Genomic DNA, 18,327 nt, shown 5'->3' on the forward strand with positions numbered 1-18,327 from the left:
TGGTTTTCCCTGGAGTCACTGAGAACTACGTTTCAAGCCCAGCTCCAGCCCTCGCAGGCTGTGTGACCTTGCACAGCTCGCTTCACTTCTCTGATCCTCGGGCATCTCATCCATAGCATCTTTCTCTGGGGGTTGTGAGGATTCAGTAAAGCGTGGCTGTGAAGGGCTTGGCATATGCCTGTGATCACAATTACCAGTACTGTTAATATGAATAATTATTAATATGAAAGGAGATGGGGGGGATTTATCTCACCGTGCTGAAACTGGAAAATGCGTTCACACTGTCTTGGTGGCGTCCATCATTTTAGGGTCCAAGGAGAACTCAGCAGGGCATGAGCCTCCTCTGGAACCCCAGAAGTCAGGGAAGCTTGGGTAAACTGGGGACACCAGGAGGCTGCAGCACCGGGTCACAGACCCCTTCCCAGCCTTCTCCCGTGTCCCATCTGCTTGTCCCCTGAGTAGCACCGAGGCCCCAGCACATCTGGCCAGGAGCAGCTCCACCTGGGCCCCTCGCGGGCTGTCCACGGCCCTGTTCACTCCAGGCCACCTTGTTTCCGAGACTCCCTGCCTCTGGCCTGGAACACTGTCCTCCATGGCCCTGTCACAGGAGGAAGTGTGCACAGCGTGGGCCCGGGGTTCCAGGAGTGTGGTTTGACACCTTTGCCTGGGAAAGGTCAGAAGACAGAAGCCCTATTGGAGGGTGAGGGAGGGAAAGGGAGGACGAGGCGGGGCCCCTTCCAGGCAGGCTGACTCAAACCCTCCAGGAGGCTGAGAAACTTCCGGCAAGATGGCCTTGACACTGGGCTAACAGAAATTAATCTCAGAAGGCCCAGGAGTCTTCCCTCCAGCTCTCTGATCCTCCTCTTTCTCTTCCTCCATCCTTCCAGGAAACATTTATTAAAGACCTATTAGGGGCCAGGTCCAGAGCCACATCCAGGGGCTACAGCAGGGAACAGAGAGGACACATTCCTTCCCTGGAGGGCTGCCACTCCCCAGAGTGAAGAACAAGAAGCAGACAGAGAAACAAATACGTGATAAAGAAGGCAAACACCTCTAGAGTCAGACTGCCTGGGTTTGAATCCCTGCTCTGCCATTCACCAGCTGTGTGATGGTGGGCAAGTCACCACGCCTCTCTGTGCCTCAGTCTCCTCATCTGACGCGACATGGAAGCAAAGGGAAGGTGTCCAGGGAAGTCAGGGGAGGCTTCTTGGAGGAGGTGACGTTTGAACTGAGCCTTGGAAAGTTTGGGAAGCTTTTGCTTAGTTGAGCGCTGGAAGGAGACGTCACCTGTGCAGAGGGAACTGGGCAAAGAGGGATGGATAATGTGAGGTTAGAGTGTGTGCATGGGGGGAGGGGGCGCAGAGGAATGACAGGAGACATGGCTGAGAAAAGAGGGGCTCGGGTTATAAGACTCCCCCGCAAGCCACCAAATTTATCCTGTAAGAAATAGGAAGCCATGGTGGTTTTTAAGCAGAGAGATGTCCATTTTTCTAAAAGGACCCCAGCTCTAACCCACATGGCTGACGGGGGTGCTGCACTGGAAGAGGGAAGACTGGAGGCAAGAGCCCAGAGAAGGACATGATGAGCTGGGCGAGAATCCTCCACCAGCTCCAGGTTCCCCCACAAGTGTCTGTCTTTGGAGGCTCCAGAAATCAACGGCCCCATCAGAAAGTGGGGGAGCCTGCTAAGCTCCCCATTTTCTTGAGGCATTTTCCTCAGCCCACACCACACGGGCAGATTTGCCTCAAGAGCCGTTTCCATGGCAACTGCCAAGGCTCCAGGAAAAGTCTTGGATGAGCAGAGGAGTGGGGACCAGATACACGGAGATGAGTCTTCATGGGAGAAGGCGGGTCACATTGGCCAGTTCCAGGGGCTGAGACCCAACCCCTGCCCTCAGAAGCCCTGATGCTGCAGATGAAATCTGGTCACCATGGCAACACTGATTCTCTATCCTTGAGCATCACTGGGGGGTGGGGTGAGACAGAGGGAGGTAATGTCAAGGGGTGGCCAGACCAGTAGATTACAAGATACGCTTACCCTAGGATGGGTGTATGAGGTGGGTAAGTCTGAAGACCCCCAGGAGATGAGCATGGATGTAAGGCTCTAGGGTTTGACTTGGGGATTCCAGAAATTCATTTCCCCTACCCACCACAAAAAAATTGAGGCTAGAATTCCATCATTAAGAGTTCTACTTTTAACTCTCCCACAACTAACTGCAGTAAAAGTGATAATGGTCTGGGGCCAACAGCCCCGTTCACTGGCTCAGGCTGGTTTGGGGCAAGACTGGAGGGGTTGTAGGTGGGGAAAGAAGAGAGGGAAAGAATGTTCAATATTAAATGATGGGATGAGGGGACATCTCAAGGATCCAACTTGATCCCCCTCCCTATCTTCCACTCCAGCAAACCCGGGGAATGCATTGAGGGCTGAGTTTAGAGACCAAACCGACAGAACCCTCCCATCGGGTCCCTGGTTTGCTGTGTGACTTTAGGCAAGAACTTTCCCTCTCTGGTCAGACCTCCATTTCCACACCTCTAAAATGAACAGGTTGGAATGAGAGGGGAAGATTTAAGAGTGGAGGAAACAGAAAAGAAAGTTAGGGCATGGGTGTGTAGCAATCATGGGGTCACAGGGGTATGAGAGAGGAGGTGTGGAAATAAGGCTATTATGTAATCATGAGCTGTTTGTTGAAATAGAATTTGATGGGAAAGTTAGACACTAAGCCCATCAAAGCTCGGGCTCTCACCGAGGCTGGGTGGTGGCGGGGTTGAGAGCCCAGCTCAGGAGCCAGGCTGCCTGGGTTTAATCTCAGCTAGCTGTGGGACCAAGGGAGATCCATTTACTTGCCCTGTGCCTTGGTTTCTCTGTCTGCAAAGTGGAGGAAGTAGTGATACCTCTTAGAGAACTATTCTGGGATTAAATAACTTGACAGACGTCAAGCGCTTAGAATAGCTCCTGGCTTTTGTTGTCTCACTACTGATGAAAAAAAAAAAAAGCTAAAAGCATATACGTGGGGGCGTGTGTGCGCATGCGCTGATATTGACGTTCCCAAGCGCGAGTGAGTGAGAGGATGTTAAGGGGAGAAGGCAGCACAGATCGGGAGGCTGGGTGGAGACAAGCTATAGAGAGAGGAAGGGAGGGCCCCTGGGAGTGTGCACTGGTCTCTTCCCCAACCAGAGGGAGGTCAGCGACCTGCGCTCAACTGACCCAGGACACGGCTGCAGGGTTCAAGGGAAGCCACCGGCTGGGGTCAGGGAGGGGCCACCAGGGGAATCTTGGAGCCCAGGTTTTTCCAAGACGACCCCCTCCTTTGAGCCCCAGGAGCCCGACACCCCCAGTGTGGCGTTCAAGGCCTCTGGGCATCTGCTCTTGGAGGTTCCTCTGCTGGAGGTGCCCTTTTCTTGTCCCCTCTCTCCTCCCAGCCTCACCACACACAAAAGCAAGCAGAGCAGAAGCAAAGTGGTAACAGAAGACAGAGCAATCCTGCTGAGATGTGCCAGGTGTCCGGCTGGGCACTTGGCCTTCCTTATCTCCCCATATCCTGACAAGCCTCCCCGCCCCGAGGAGGGGGGTGGTTAGTATCTCCACTTAACAGCTGTTGAAACTGAGGCTCTGAAAGGAACCAGATCAGGATCACCAGCCCGCCCTGGTGGAGCCAGGACTTGAACTGGGATCTGTGGGACTCCAGAGCCCGCTTTCCAAGGCACCCCAGCTGCCACCCACATGGCTGTTTAAAATGTTCCTCCATCTTTATCAGCACTTCCAAGCACCCTGGGTGGGCTGGCAGCCCCTTTGACTGCAAGGCTGTGATGCGCATTCAGGCAGCATCCTTGCCTCTCCCTCAGTCTTCCTGGGACCCCAGGTGCAGCCCTGGGGTGGGAGATACAGAAGCCGAGAGGCTGGGAGTAATGACATTAACACTCACTGCTCAGGCGCCAACTGCATGCATACCCAGTGCTGCTCCTCAGAACCAAACTTCAAGGTGGGTATTTTCATTCCCATTCTGCAGATGTGGAAACTGAGGTACAGGAAAGCAAAGCCACTAGCCCAAAATCCCCCAGCTAGGAAGGGGCAGGTGTACGCTTTGAACCTGGGCTGTTCTGACACTGGGGCTCACATCTTCAGTCACTGTGACTGCCTTCAGTGTTCTGTGACTTGCCCGCTGGGAGCCCACTGGATGCAGGCCCTTAGTTCTTGCACCCGCTGACCACCCCCCGCCCTTCCGCCCATGCTCAGGGCTGGCAGGGGAGCAGTGTCTCAAATATCCACAGTGCCACCTCAAAGAGCCAGCAGTGACCCAACTCACCTACCTCTGATCAGTGCAGTCACCGCACGCCAGGATCCAGGGCAGGCGGGGGGCTGTAGGGGCCCACCCAGCTGGGAGCACCCCTGAGAGGTCCTGGAACCCTGAGCCGCCCCAGCCCCAGCCGGCCCAGGCAGCCAGCCCCAGGCCCCTGGGGCACCCAGGCAGGCTCTGGCCCCTTGGAATTGCCTGGCTCCAGTCCAGGCAGCTGACGGAAGGGCTGGCGTTGCTGCCAGCAACCAGGACGGCAGAGTATGAGATCCCACCCTGTTCCCAGGCTCGGAGGGGTTGGGGGGAGGGACAGGCTGCCCTCCCCCTCGACTACTTCACTGTGCTGTCACCTTTCCCTGCAGAGAATCTCAGCCTTTCCCCAGGAAGGGTCTCACTGGGAAGACTGCCCCCCACCCTCAACAGAAAAAACAGATTGTTGAAGCCCAGAGGAAATTCCAGAATCCTAAAAGCCATCGCTGGAGACGCTACAGGATGGAGGGGTCTGCCAGCCCAGTGCCACAGAAAAAGGAAAGTGGCCTGGAGCAGCAGAGCTCAAGCCTCACACAGCTGCAGCAAAGCCAGGTACCAAGGCCAGCCTGGTTCGTGAGATCTTGGGTCACAGACTCAGTCTCTTCGTCCGCAAAGTGGGCCGGTGTTAAACTTACATGCGATCACAAATGCAGAGAATATAGGTTGGCCAGTCATCCCAGTTTGGGGATGTCCTGAAAGGCGGGACTTTTGGTGCTAAAACCAGAATGTACTGGGCAAATTGTGATGGGTAAGTGGCCCTACCTGTCTAAAAATCCCGGCTCCCCCAAAGGCACCCCGTGGCTGTGATGCTCAAAGATGCCTACTTCTGGAGTCAGATAATACCAAGTTTGTATTCTAGCTCTGCCATCACACACACAAAAAAAAACTTTGCTATTAAATTTTCATTCCATTAAATTCAACAAATCTGTGCCAGGCACTGTGTTAGGTGTGGGGATGCTATAGAGAGAGGAGTGGGCAAAAACCGGTGCCTGTGGGGATTACTTTGTAGGGGGAAGAGAAAGACACAAGACATCACATAGGTAGCCCTCCAGACAAGTCGCTCTGCCTTTCCGTGCCTCGGTTTCACCTTGAAATTGAGGGGACCCTCCACGTAGGACCTCCCCTCTGGCATCCCCTGAGCTCTCAAATCATTGCTCAAAAATAAAAGCTTCAGAAATAAACTCTCCCTGGGTTCTGCTATTTTCCAGAGAAAGATTGCCTCTCCCTTTCTTCCCAAACCCCCAGAGCTGAACTTCTAGAAAAAAACATCAAGTCATTAGAAAGCTCTTCCTTTTTTCAAACTGAACTCCAGCAACCTGCCACATTTCCCTCAAGCCTGGTTCAGCTCTCCCTGGGGTCACACGGGATAAGCCGGCCACCTCCTTCCCCTGGCAGCCGCCACTTCCTCACTTTAACCTTGGCCAGAACTTCCTCTGCATCATTCTTAACCCCTTACCTGCTGGCCCCGACTAGTTGAGACCGCTCTTTCCCTGGGCAGGGAGAGAGGCGCTACACAGGGCGCTTGTTTACCTGCAGGTTTGTCAGATTGTTTGTTTGCTTAGGGATCGGCTAGGTCCAGCAGGGTGGGAAAAAGCTCCAAAGAGGCTCACGTATCCAAAAAAAACCGTAAAAGTGAGAGTGAAAGGAGGAAGGGAAACGTGGGTGGAGACAGAAAACAGAGCCAAGACTGAGGGGAAAAATGCAGACGATAAGTCATGTCCTAAATACTTAACAAGGGTGGGCCACGCAGAGGACTCACAGACTACTAGTCTAGGGGAAAAAAAAAAAAAAACAGTGCCGGGAGTCCATGTGCCCTGTGGCTAAAAACAAACCCACTTTGGGGAACAAGAAGACTTTGCAGACCAGGAACAGGACTTTCTCCCGAAGCCCGCGTAAAAAGGACACCGTGTGATGCCCTGATCAGCATCCTCAGTGATGTCCTGACCAGTCAGGCCTTGAGGGTCCAGATGTTTCAGGAGAGGCATCCAAACACGGGCGGCCTGAACACCCCTCCCTGTAAGCTGTCAGCTCTGGTCCAGAGGGCCGGTCGGTAGGACACGCCCCGTGTTCGCTCCGCCCCTCACCCACCGCCTGCGCCCCACCCCCTTGCTGTCGCACGCCCAGACGTGCCAGGGAAGGAGCCACTATTTGCTTTGGTCTAGACGTCCAGGGTGATGCATGGCCAGCTTAACATGAAATTTCTAGAATGTCTGGGAAAGTGGCCTTCAGGGCATTCTTCCTGACGCTGTCGCTCTGAAGTGATGTTTTGATGCTGTTAGCAATGGTCAGTGGGACGTTACTCTCTGCAGCAAATGCGAGAACACAGCCATGCTCTACACCAGCTGGGGACGGACCTGGGGGCCGTGACGCTCACTCCCCCCGGCTCGCTTGTCTGTTACCATGTCCTATGGAAACAGGATGCTATAGAGGACGCTCTTGACCCCTACATCAAGTGCCCCTACGTCAAGTGACTTTTTTTTAGTATAAATACTATATTTATTAAATATCTTCACAGTTTATTGAAATGTATTTACAGAAGCATTCCGGAGTAAGTTATCTTTCGGACATCCCATTCAGGTCATTGCCTCTGGGGTGGGACAAATAATCATAGTTTCGACAGAAAAATGTCACTCATTAGTAAACACAAAGTCAGATGCCATCTTTGCCATAAACCACCTGCTTCCAGTTAAAATTTTTATCTGGACACTGTTAATTTTCGGTTGAGAAGTTCAATTTCTCAAAGAATTGAATCTGTTTAAAAACAGATCACATCTCAGCCACCAGGATGACACGGATGCTGGACGGAAGATTGGGTCTGCATGAGCCTCAAACAGGACCCTCTATGTCTAGGTTTAAGTGGGCTGGAAGAAACTTTCTCCTTGTGACATTAAGGAAGCTGGAGTCAGGTAGAGCTAGGTTTAAAATCCCAAATGTGTCCATGTGATGGTCAAGGAGACAATGGTGATGGAAGTCACGGACATTAGAGCTTATAATAATACTTCATAATGGCATTTACTATTAGCCGAATGGGCATCCATTCACAATTCTAATTTGGCTATTTTTTATTTCAATTTTTGACTCTATCTAACTGGTGATGTTCAAAACTATCTAAAATTATAAAAAGGTTAAAAAGCAAATCCTAATTCCCACCCTGCCACCATCTGCCCAGTCCCCTCTGCTCCCATCTCCTTGTATTTGTTTATTATGTATCCTTCCAGAGTTTCCTTAAGCATATACAAATATATATCCTAAGTTCTCTCTTGTTTTGCATAAAAATTGGTATATTACCCACACTATTTTGCAACTTGCCTTTCTTACCCTACAATATACCTTGGAGATGGTTTCATATCAGTCTATAAAAAGTACCCAGACTTTTTCATGGCTGCATAGTATTCCATTACTGGATTTGCCATCATTTACTTAATCAGTTTTCTGCAAATGGGCACTTGGCTTACTTCCAATCTCTCATTGTTACAATTCATCATCATGTATGTGTTACAATGTTATAATCAATCAGTGTGTGTGTGTGTGTGTGTGTGTGTGTGTGTGTGTGTGTGTGTGTGATTTCCCACTTATTCTTAATAGCAGCTAGGGCTCTCAAACCCTTTCTTTATGATGAGTGAACAACTTTGAAGCCCCTCTTTGTACTGGCTGTGCTGTGTTTTAATCCATCAAGAAAATGCTTCAGAGACACGTAGACTGTCAGTCCCTGCCTTGCCAAGGAATAGATTCTGCAGATGTCTGAAACTATCTACAGCGTGAGAGAGACAAATTCATGCAAGCCCCCTCGACAACCCCAAAGGGTAGATCTGGACCCTGTAGATTCCCAGTTAGTCAGTCAGGCTGGAGGAGGCAGGCTCCATGGAGAACAGGGTAGCAACCGACCAGCCAGCAGATTTCTGGTGTCAACCCTGATCTCAGAGCCTGGAGCCCGAGCCCAAGAGGAGCCATTTTCTGGAGCTGGCTTGGCAGCCCAGAGTAGCCCCCAGCAACCACCAACTTGAAGCTGTTTTCTGCTTATATTCTGTTTTAAAATAAAGCCATGATCACATTCCTGAGGTGTGGAGAAACCTCTCTCCTCCATGAACTGGCCTGAGCTTTCCCTGCCCCTCTGGAAAGGATCCAAAGTAATTTTCCACCCATTGCTCATGAAGAACAAATTTTGGCGGGCAACGGGGTGCCCACCCCACTCCCAGGCACTCCTCATCTTTCTTTTTGTAGTACTCACATCTTCCCAACTTGGGGTGGGCCCCAAGTAGCTGACAGAGGAGCCTTTGTCTCCCTCTTCCCTGCTTCCTCATCCTCCTGCCAAGAACTCTGGCAAAGTCTCCACTGGTGTAGGCTTCTGAGGGCCCCCATGGTTTGTAACCACAAGTGGGGACCCTTGAAACCGCCGTAATGCTGAGCCGTGGGAACCATCACCATCAGCCCTCAGGATCCTCCTCACCCCTCACTTTGCTCCAGCCTCCCAAGAGCCCTGATTACTATCCCCACCTCATAGTTGAAGAAACTGAAGCTCAGAGGGGTCAAGTAACTCATCCAAGGTCACACAGCTAGAAAATGGAGGAGCCAGGACTTGAACCCAAAGCCATGCTCAACATGAGATAGTGAAGAGAGCAGACCACCCAAGTTCTGCCACTGACTACCTGTGAGACTTCTTTGTTGCTTAAGTTCTCTGTGCCTCAGTTTCCCAATCTGTAAAATGGAACAGTAATAGTACATACTTCACAGGGTTGGTATTAGGATTAAATAAGGAAAGGACGATAAAGCACCTAGAACAAAGCCTGGCCCACGTTCAGTTCTCAGGAAGTTATCTACTACCGTTTCCATTATTAGCGTTGTCAAATGTGATTCTGATTCTTACAGTTCTATGACACTGCCCCGGTCATATGGGAGTGTGAGTGTACAGAACCTCCTCTCAGAGCTTCCTTCACACTGAGGCATAAATATCTGATGACAGACGACACAGTTCTCACTTATCCATTCAGTAAACCTTACTGAGCACATGTTACCTGCCAGGTACCAGGCAAGCAGCTAGGAACCCAAAGATCTAATTCTCAGTCCTAAGAAACCAAAAGCTAGGTTCCTCCTCCCTCTCTCTGCTCCTCCTTGCATGGCCAGAATCACCGACCCCTAACTCCACTTTGGCCTTCCTCTCCCCAGCTCCCACTCTGGAAGGAAACGAGCCGGCAACCCCTCAGGTGATGCCCACATCCATGCTAGCTCTGCCCGCCTTCCTGCTCCCCTCCCCCAAAGCCAGGACGCCCTCCCTGCTGTACGCATTCACTCGTGCATCCATTCTATAACAGGAATGGAAGCTGAGCCCCGAAGCTTGAGCACAGTCACACTCAAAGAAACACAGTCCGACAGCCCAAAGCACTTACAAATAATTCAGATCCTTACTGCCATCTCTCAAAGAACCACAAAGAATATTGCAGCAGGTGGTGGTGGTGGTGGTGTACAGTCCAGATCCCCTTTACCACTGGGGGGCACCTGTCCCACAGCTGCGGAGAATGCTAGGTACCCCCAGCTCAGAGCTGCCCTCTTCTCCTGAGAATCGCCTGTAGCCAAGCAGGAGCTGCATCTCCCCGACTGCCACGGGGCACAGTTCAGGCTTCAGAGCTCCCCTCGGAATCAGGCTGAGGCTGGTCTCCACCTGAGACCACCTCCTAGCTAAGCTCCTCCCCCTGGCCAATCCTTGAAGGCAAATTTAATGGCATGCCCCCAAAACCCACCCATCGGGATAAAAAAATACTTTTTCTTTAAACTTAAAAAAATTTTTTTTGCTTCTGTTTGGTGTTTTTATTTTGGGAGGAAGGTAATTAGGTTGGTTTGTTTATTTGTTTGTTTATTTTAATGGAGGTACTGGGAATTGAACCCAGGACCTCGTGCTGATAAGTATGCGCTCTACCACTGAGCTGTATCCTCCGCCCAAGAATACTTTAATGCACTATTTTTAAATCAAAACTAATGTGTTAGATGCATGACGGGCAAATATCAACATTTTCCATAAAGAGGAGCTCCAACCCTGAACTTGGATGACCCTGCCTCAGTCAGCTCACCCAAATCCCAACCCTGCCTGAGACACACCTCACCTGAACCCCTGCTGCGGAACCCCACCTAAGACGGACATCCAGAAGCCACGACGAGCCTCTTGGAACTTTCTTTTACTCATTCCTCTGTGGTGGATCCCCCCCAACGCCCTTCTCTCAACCCCTCCCACACAGCCCCCTCCCCACCAAAACCTCACCCTCCCTCCCATCCAGAGTAGGCTCCTGCCTCCCCTCCGGCTCCTCCTCCCACCACCCTCCACTTACATCCTTGTCACCCAAGGTCAGCATCTCCACCCTTACCCTCTCATCCCCAGTCCTCTCTCCCCGCCCGCTGCCTGGACTCTGAGTCACGAACAGAATGCTCACAAGGCAACCATTCCAACCTGTTGCCCCCATCCAGCACCCACTTGGTGCCAGGTAGCTCCTCCCCTCTGCCATCCAGCGCCAGTGCTAGCAGCTGGAGCCCTCTCCTCCACGCCCTGGTTCTCTGTCCTTTCTGGGAACCCCACCTCAGCCACACCCCTGCCCTCCCTAACCTCCAAGGAGCCCGCCCAAGAGACAGTTTCAGCACAAGTGAACTTCAAACTGTGGGGTATTGTGAACCAGTTACATCTCCCCCGCACTTCTGAGACTGTCCCCGAGTTGCCAATTTCTCATGTTTGCCAAGTCAGGTCACAGAAAATTAAAACTGTCCTTTATCAATATCTCACCATTTCAGGAAAAAACACTACGTCAGTGTGTTAATATCGACAAAAATCAGAAATTAACACAGCATTACAAATCGATTACCCATCAATAATAATTTTTTTTAAAAATCCATAGGACAGAGACTCATCTTTCACAGCTGAAAACATTTCACTTTGTGAAAAAAAAAAGTCATTCTCTGGTCTGTGTTTTCTCTTTTCATTTCTCTGCAGGCTGGGAGCCACTTGGCCACATACAGTTTCCAAGAGGCAGGGGTTGTCAACCCCCCTGTTTGACATCAGGGGAAACAGACCCAGCAGACAGACAGCTGTCTTTCCTGTCCACACCCGGTCCTTGAATCCTCCCCCGAGGGAACCCTACAAGAGGTAGGAGACCTGAGTTCTAGTTCCAACTCTGCTCCTACTTTTCAGAGAAGCTGCACAAATCTCTTCCCCTCTCTGAGCTTCGAGCCGGCGAATCTTTCAGGCAACACTGAGCTCGAAGGCAGGCACGCTCTGGTTCAGCGTGGGGGATTGGGGGCTCAGGCTCGGCTGAGCTCAGGAGCCAGCATGGACTGGACATCAGGCCTCTTTCTCTGGCATCACCTCCAGGCCTCAGTTTCCTCTTCTGGGAATGAGTTCTAGGATCCTTGCCAACAGCTGCCTCGCAGACAGGCATGGGGGCCAAGGGGTGAAGACTTGGCACGAGGGGAAACACTTGGGAGAAAGAGGCTGGCCCACAGCCCAGGGCCTCAGATAAGAGGCACATGGGGCCATTTCCAGTTTCAGAAAGACCAATATGTCCAGACACCCAGCCCAGGACAGAGGTTTGGGGCTTCAGCTGGGGGACCCCAAAGTTTTCATCTTTGGACAAAACCAGGCACTTTCCTGTCCCTAGTGGAAGGATCCTCAAGGCCCCAGGTGCCAGCTGGGTTCTTGATGGCTCTTCATCCTGGAAGCTGGCTGTGATTAAGACACGGCTATGAATGGAAGTGGGTCTCAATTGTCTGGGAAATGTATCCTGGCTGCCCAGCTGTAGATGGAAGGGGTAGACAGAAACGGGGCTCACCAAAGTGGCATCTTTGCAAGTGTTGTGGTTAAAGCTGTCTGGATTCTAGCTCTGGGTCTGCCCTCGCCTGCTGTGTGACCTTGGAAAAGTCACTTAACCTCTCTGTGCCTCTATTTCCTCAGGTACACAATGGCCAGGCAAGAGAAGAGGACTCCATTGTCTGTGAGTGTCCCCTTCAGACCTGGTGATCCACGCATTCTCTACCCCAAGTTTCTCCAAATGAGCCACAGAGACAGGGATCAGACGAGGGGGCCTCTTCCTGGAGCTGAGACAAAGATTTCTGGGGGGACACAATTTTGGTCTTGAAACGGATAGGAACACGATGGCCCTGAATGCAAGATTCCCACGCTTAAACAAAGGGTATGCCTTCAAAAGAACTTGATGTGTTTTAAAAATAAAGCGTACAACCTCAAAATAACTTCAGTGAGGGTTTGGTTTTTCCCTAAGGAAAGGAGGGGGCTTCAAGCGATGCTCCAGCTCTTGTTCCCCGAAGGCTGAGGGTGCCGCCCTCTCCTGTTGGGGCTTATGTGCTCGTTTCTTCCCTAATGTGCACTGAGTGCCCATGATGTGCTCCTGGGCGTGGGGATGGTGGATGCCCCCGGGGCACCTTGCTTGGGTAGCTGAGGCACGCTTCCCCCGACCACAGCCAGCTCCCAGAGGGAAGAACCCCCAAGCGTGCAGTCAGCAGCTAGGACCTTGAGAACCCTTCCACTGGGGACAGGTCAGTGCTTGGTTTTGCCCAAAGATGCTCCAACCACTCAAGCTCTGGAAGATGGCAGCTGGCTCAGAGCACAGGCTGCAGAAGAAAGGAAGGAGATGGGGAGAGGAGGAAGGGGAGAAGGGAGAGCAAGAAGGGGTAGACGGGTCCCAGGGACAGGAAGTGCACTGAGGAGTCGGGGGCGGGACAGCCAGCCTTCGAGCTGGCTCCCCACAGTGGCCTTTGTCTGCACTCCATGAGCTTTGGAGCCCCCTCAGGAACTTGAGTGTCTGGGGTGCCCCTAGCCTTCTCATATGACATCCTGGAGGAGAAACCAGCTGGCCACCGCCACTCCTGGGGAACCAGGTGATGCCCAAAGAGGCCTTTCAGATGGTTCCAGAAATTATTGCTACCCAAGGAGCCAGGACCACCTTTGACGTCACCCCTGGATCCTTACCACCACCTGAAAGGGAGCTGCCACAGTTTTCAAGAACACGGGGCAGCAACTTGCCAAAGCCCTACAGCCAGAAAGCAGAAAGAGAGAGAGCTACTCGCTAAATCCACTCCATCGCTGGGGACACAGTTAGCAACGAAGTAGCGAACGCCACGCCCTTATTGAGCTCTGGGCCTCCAGCTAAGCGCATCCCCCATGCAAACGCCCAATTTCAACTTCCCCAATCCCCAAATTCTTTCCTTCAAACAACTGTTGGTGGCAAACACCAAAATGACAAAGATGAAAAATAAAATAAAATAAAATAAAATACGCCCTCCCCGAGATCCATCTTCCCTTGCCCCCACCCCAAAGTTCCTGCGAGGCAGCATCATTCCCATTTCACAGATGAGGAAACCAAGGCTGCAGAGCTGGGAAGTCGAGGAATTTGAAGCCAAGCAGCCGGATTCCAGAAGCTCCGACCACCACGCCCTCCTGCCCCTTCAAACACACCTTGATGAGACCCTGCATGATCTCCGAGCACCAGCTCCAGCGCCCACACAGGGAAGGAAGGATGCCTACGAGCACGAGGCCAGTTTTACCAGTTCAGCAGAAAAGGACAGGGACCCCAGGCTCCTCTTTCAGGTTGCAGGACACCGCCTGAACCACCCTTAACCAGCTGGGCCCGCAGGCTGTGTGAGAAAACTGCAGGGCGACAGGAAGGCAGTGGAGATGGGGCGTGTGCCAAGATTGCAACGCTTACCCCCATAGCATCCCAGGCCTCCTCTGCTTCTCTGAGCTCTGCTGATGTGTAGCTTTGTCACGTTTGAAAAAAAAAAAAAGTTAACGCAATTCTGGCCACTCCACCTACAAAAAAAGGGCAGAGCAGAGGCCCCAGTGGAGGCGTAGGAAGTTGGAACGACAAATTTCTCTGACGGAACTGAGTCAGTAGCTGCCTGTCCCCGGGTCGTTGGAGCAGGACCTCCAGGAAGATCCCGAGGCCAAAGGCTCCCCTCACCTGTGTCCACAGTGCCTGAGGGTCCATCGTGGACACTCCGTGCTGGTTTAAGACACCATATTCACAAACCTCTCTCCCGTGAGCTGTCATCAGTTGCAAACACCTCGGTGTGAAAGAGTTAACTGCTTTGGTTTCCAACGGAATATCTAGATGAGAACTGGCTTCTGAGGGAATGGGGCATGAGACTGATTTAAGTTTCCATCGAGCTATCAAAGGCCTATGAGACAGCCCTAATTGGGGTAGGGAGGGTCTGCGGCAAAAATGGAAAGGCCTAGAAATCACAGAAGAGGAGGGGAGGTGGACTCTGGAGAAGGGCCCAGGAGACGAGCAAGAGCCCCAGTGGTGCCCAGAGGCAAGCGAAGCGTGCGATGTCAGGAGCATGTCTCCCTCGGTTCCAAGCTGTGTGTCCTTAGGGAGCTGACTAACCTCTCTGAGCCTCCGTCTCCGTGTGTCATCATTTACAGGAAAAGAAGATGAGCTGCTGACAGGCTGCAGGTTGGAGCAGAAGTGGGAGTGATTAAAGAATTCAATCTCATTCCAGAAAGTATTTACGGAAAAAAAAAAGTATTTACCAGGGACCTCACACATACCCCATCTTTAGTACCCAGAGTCTTTACAGGAACCCACTAAGTGCAGGGCCCAGGGCTAAGCCCTTTACAAGGATCTCCTTTAATTGTCACCCAGGGCAGGTCCTGCCTTCACTCTCATTTATAAGTAGGGAATCTGAGGCTGAGAGAGAAAAATGGACCCAGTAGCACTCAGGCCTGCCTAACACCAAACTGAATCACTACACTGAGAGCCTCGCCAAAGCACATAAAGCTAAGTCCGCTGGAGGCAGGATGCATTCCCAAGACAGAGAGCGGGGCTGTGAGTCAGAGAATGGAGGAGTGAGCACAAGTCCTCTCTTGGGGCCTCAGTTTCCGCAGCTGTAAAATGGGACCATTTGCCCCACCTGCCACGTTTCTGACGAGTCTGCGTGATCCCCAGGAGAGGAGTGCCTGGCCCCCCGAAGAGAATCTTGGCAGTGGAATTGGGCAGAAGTCCAGTCCAGCCTTAGAGAATGAAACATATCTGTTCCTTCAGGCAGGAGAAACAACACACAGAGCTCTTGGAAGGAAGAACTTCGCTGGCTTCCCAGCCCCCTGGAAGGTGTGAGATGCCAGAGCTGGGAAAGGGCTGAGAATAGAGGGTGAGCAGAATGCACGGAGCAGGGACCAGTCCAGTGGGACAGGGGGAGGCCCCGGGCCCCAGCCTGAGGAATCCCCTCCCCCAGGCCCACCAGGAATCAGTGATGGGGAGGTGAAGGCCATCGCCCAGCCGGGCTCAGGGAAGCTGCGCTGCCCTTCCTCAGAGCCCTGCTTCTGATTCCCCTCGTGTCTGAGGTTTTTCACAGGAGGGGAGGCAAACACAAGAAAAGAAAGGCCCGTGCAAGCCAGACAGGCCCCACCCAGTCCCTGCCCACCTGGCCTTTCCAGCCTCTCGCGGCTCAGGACTCCCGGTCCCCGCTTCTCCCCACACCCCCAGAGCCAGGCCCTCCTGCTCAGGCCACATTTGATTCTCAGCTCCAATTGTGTGCCGCTCAGACTCTCATGTAAGCCACCCAACAGCCCCTCTGTCAGAAAAGCTCTTTCATGATGCCCCGTTTGCAGTGGAGGAAACTGAGGCTCAGAGCAGTTAAGTGTCCCTTCTGACATCTCACAGCCAGCAACCGGCAGAAGTGAGTTTCAAAATGGGCCCACGAGCTGGCAGAGTCCCGCTTCTACCCACGGGTGGCCATCCCATTCTTACTCAAGGCATGCCCTATTTCTTCCTGACCCAAATCCTCGGCAGTTAAAGAGGCCCCCTGTGAATCACGTCTGTCTTAAAAGAGACTGAAAATTGCCCGCGTTCCCCGAAGACCCACTCTTGACGTCAGTCAGCTCTAATCCCCCAGCGATGGCGGGGGGGTGGGGGGCAGCGGACCGTCAGTGCCCAGGCTGGTTCATCCAGCGGGCAGTGGCCAAGTCCCCCCCCCCCCAGTAAACACATCACAGCCCAGACACAGCTGCCACCCGAAATCAACTCTTTTTCGCCCTGAAGGAAACACCTCGTTTCCCTCAAGCTCCGTGCCTACACCCATCAGCAAGTCCTGGACATGCTAGGAGAGGGGACCCAGCCTTCAGCCAAGAAAGCCACCAATGCAAAGAAACAGTCTCCTCTCTGAGCTGATTTCTGGATCAGACAACCCCGGAGATAAAGCCACAAACCGACACGCCCTCTGCCAAGCTGGAATTTCAAACTCAGTTTGCTTGGGATTGTCTGGAACCTTCGATCATCCAAACCTTCCAGTTTAAGCATTTAAGGTCTGGGGACAACAAGATGTTGCTCTAGTGAAATGGGGCGCCTTGGGCCACCCAGAACATTGAGTGGGACCTTCGAGGCCCTGCAGAACATCCAGGCTCCCTCGGGCCGCTCCCTGCTTCCATCCGCCGCACCAGCACCAGACACCCCTCGCTCGTTAAGTGTCTAAATCTCTGCTCACGCTGCTCTTTCAGTCAGAAATATCTTTTATTTCTGGCCAACTTCTCCTCCAGGCACTCAAGCCTAACTTATCCTTGGAACCAGCTCAAATACATGCCCCCCTTCTCCCGGCTCTATTTCCAGGCTTCCGCCATTAAAGCGACCCCCTCTTTGCTCCTGTGGTCCTTTGCACCCTGGATGCATCAGGCAGGCGCTATGAGTGTCTTTAACAATAAGCTCTCAGTCAAAATGGCCCGGGACCCAATGGATGCTAGATGGAATGGCCCCAGGCACCCTGCCATTAAAGCCATAAAGCCAGATGGACCCCACACTATTTACACACCTGTCTTCCAGCTCAACTGGGGGCCCCCTGAGGGCAGGGCTTGTCTCTCCCTGTTATCCTTACTGTCAGCACACAGTAGGTCCTCAGATAATGCTGGTAGAGTGAAGGATCTGTCCTGACTCACTACCTTTCCCGGGCTCCTTTAGACAAATCCTTTAGGCACTTTTTCAGCTTCCATTTTCCCTTCTGAAAAGCAGAAGTTCCAGGCACCATGCTAAGCACTTAACTCAGACGCTCTTTTTCTCCTAAGTGCCGCCCCATGGTGTGCACGGTTCCATTCCATTTCACAGATGAGAAAACTCACTTGCTCACAGCCGCGAGGTCTGTAAGTAGTGGAGCAGGGATTTGAATCCAGCCTGAGCGATGCCAACACCTGGGGCCTCGGTCAGGCCTGATAATCGCCCCATACACCTCATTGGTTGCTTCCACCCACATCTGTCCCGACTGGTCAGTGCTCCATGGGGCCAGCTGTGAATACCAGGATGGCCCCCATCTGAACTCTCAGTGTCCAAATTCAGGAAATTGATGGATGCTGCTCAATGTGACAGTCCACACTGGGGCGGGCAGCATAAGGCACTTCCCAAAGACGCCCACGTCCTAACCCCTAGAACCTGAGATCGTGTTCCCTTACGTGCAAAAGAGACTCTGCAGATGTGATTAAAAGCCTTGAGATGGGGTAATTATCCCGGACTATCCAGCTGGGGCCGATGTCATTACTATTCAGGTCTTTAATAAATAAGAGAGAGGCAGGGGGTCAGAGGGATTCAGTGTCAGAAGGGTTCAGCCTGTGGCTGCTGGCTTTGAACATGGAGAAAGGAACAGTGAGTTAACCAGCATGGTCAGCCTCTAGAAGACGGAAAAGGCCAGGAAAAAGATCCTCCCTTAGACCCTCCAGAAGGAATAAATACAGCCCTACCAATACCTTGATTTTATCCCCATGAAGCTCGTTCAAGACTTCTGACCTCCAGAACCGTACGATAATAAAAATGTATTTTTTTAAGCCACAAAGTTTGCGATGATGGTTATAGCAGCAGCAGGCTCTCATACTGGCTGTCTGAGCTCTTAGCTCATCTCCCACTCAGGAATTCCTAGTTTCTGACAGCTGTTCAAACAAATTCCCATAACACAGGATGGAAGTATTTTGAATGTCCCCTGTCCTTAACCGCCACCCCGGATCATTTACTGGTCACTGCACACCCTCTCTCAACGGCTCC

At 52.2% G+C, this 18,327-nt stretch overlaps 1 protein-coding gene and 1 long non-coding RNA gene across 8 annotated transcripts in view; one reads left to right on the forward strand and one right to left on the reverse strand.

Annotated features, from left to right (window-relative positions):
• The window catches only part of CMKLR1 (chemerin chemokine-like receptor 1), a 43,117-nt gene that overhangs the window by 17,957 nt on the left and 6,833 nt on the right, over positions 1-18,327 (reverse strand). For 2 of the 7 annotated variants that reach the window (XR_012066215.1, XM_072953014.1), the window contains exon 1: positions 13,767-13,786. The exons of 3 other annotated variants lie outside the window; for them this stretch is intronic. Coding sequence is in view for 1 of the 4 variants with exons in the window: in XM_072953014.1 (XP_072809115.1) it covers positions 13,767-13,784 (18 nt within the window). In the remaining 3 variants the exon portion in view is untranslated. Of the gene's footprint in view, positions 1-4,307; positions 4,446-5,851; positions 5,916-13,766; positions 13,787-18,327 lie in introns of those variants that run through there. 2 more of the 7 variants (XM_072953021.1, XM_015239641.3) reach the window with 2 other exon arrangements.
• On the forward strand, positions 1,976-5,441 carry LOC140690874 (uncharacterized). The gene is made up of 4 exons (XR_012066217.1): positions 1,976-2,056; positions 3,930-3,979; positions 4,654-4,873; positions 5,331-5,441. It is a non-coding gene; the product is annotated as an uncharacterized lncRNA (long non-coding RNA).

Source organism: Vicugna pacos, chromosome 32 (assembly GCF_048564905.1).
Source record: "Vicugna pacos chromosome 32, VicPac4, whole genome shotgun sequence".
Lineage (NCBI taxonomy): Eukaryota > Metazoa > Chordata > Mammalia > Artiodactyla > Camelidae > Vicugna > Vicugna pacos.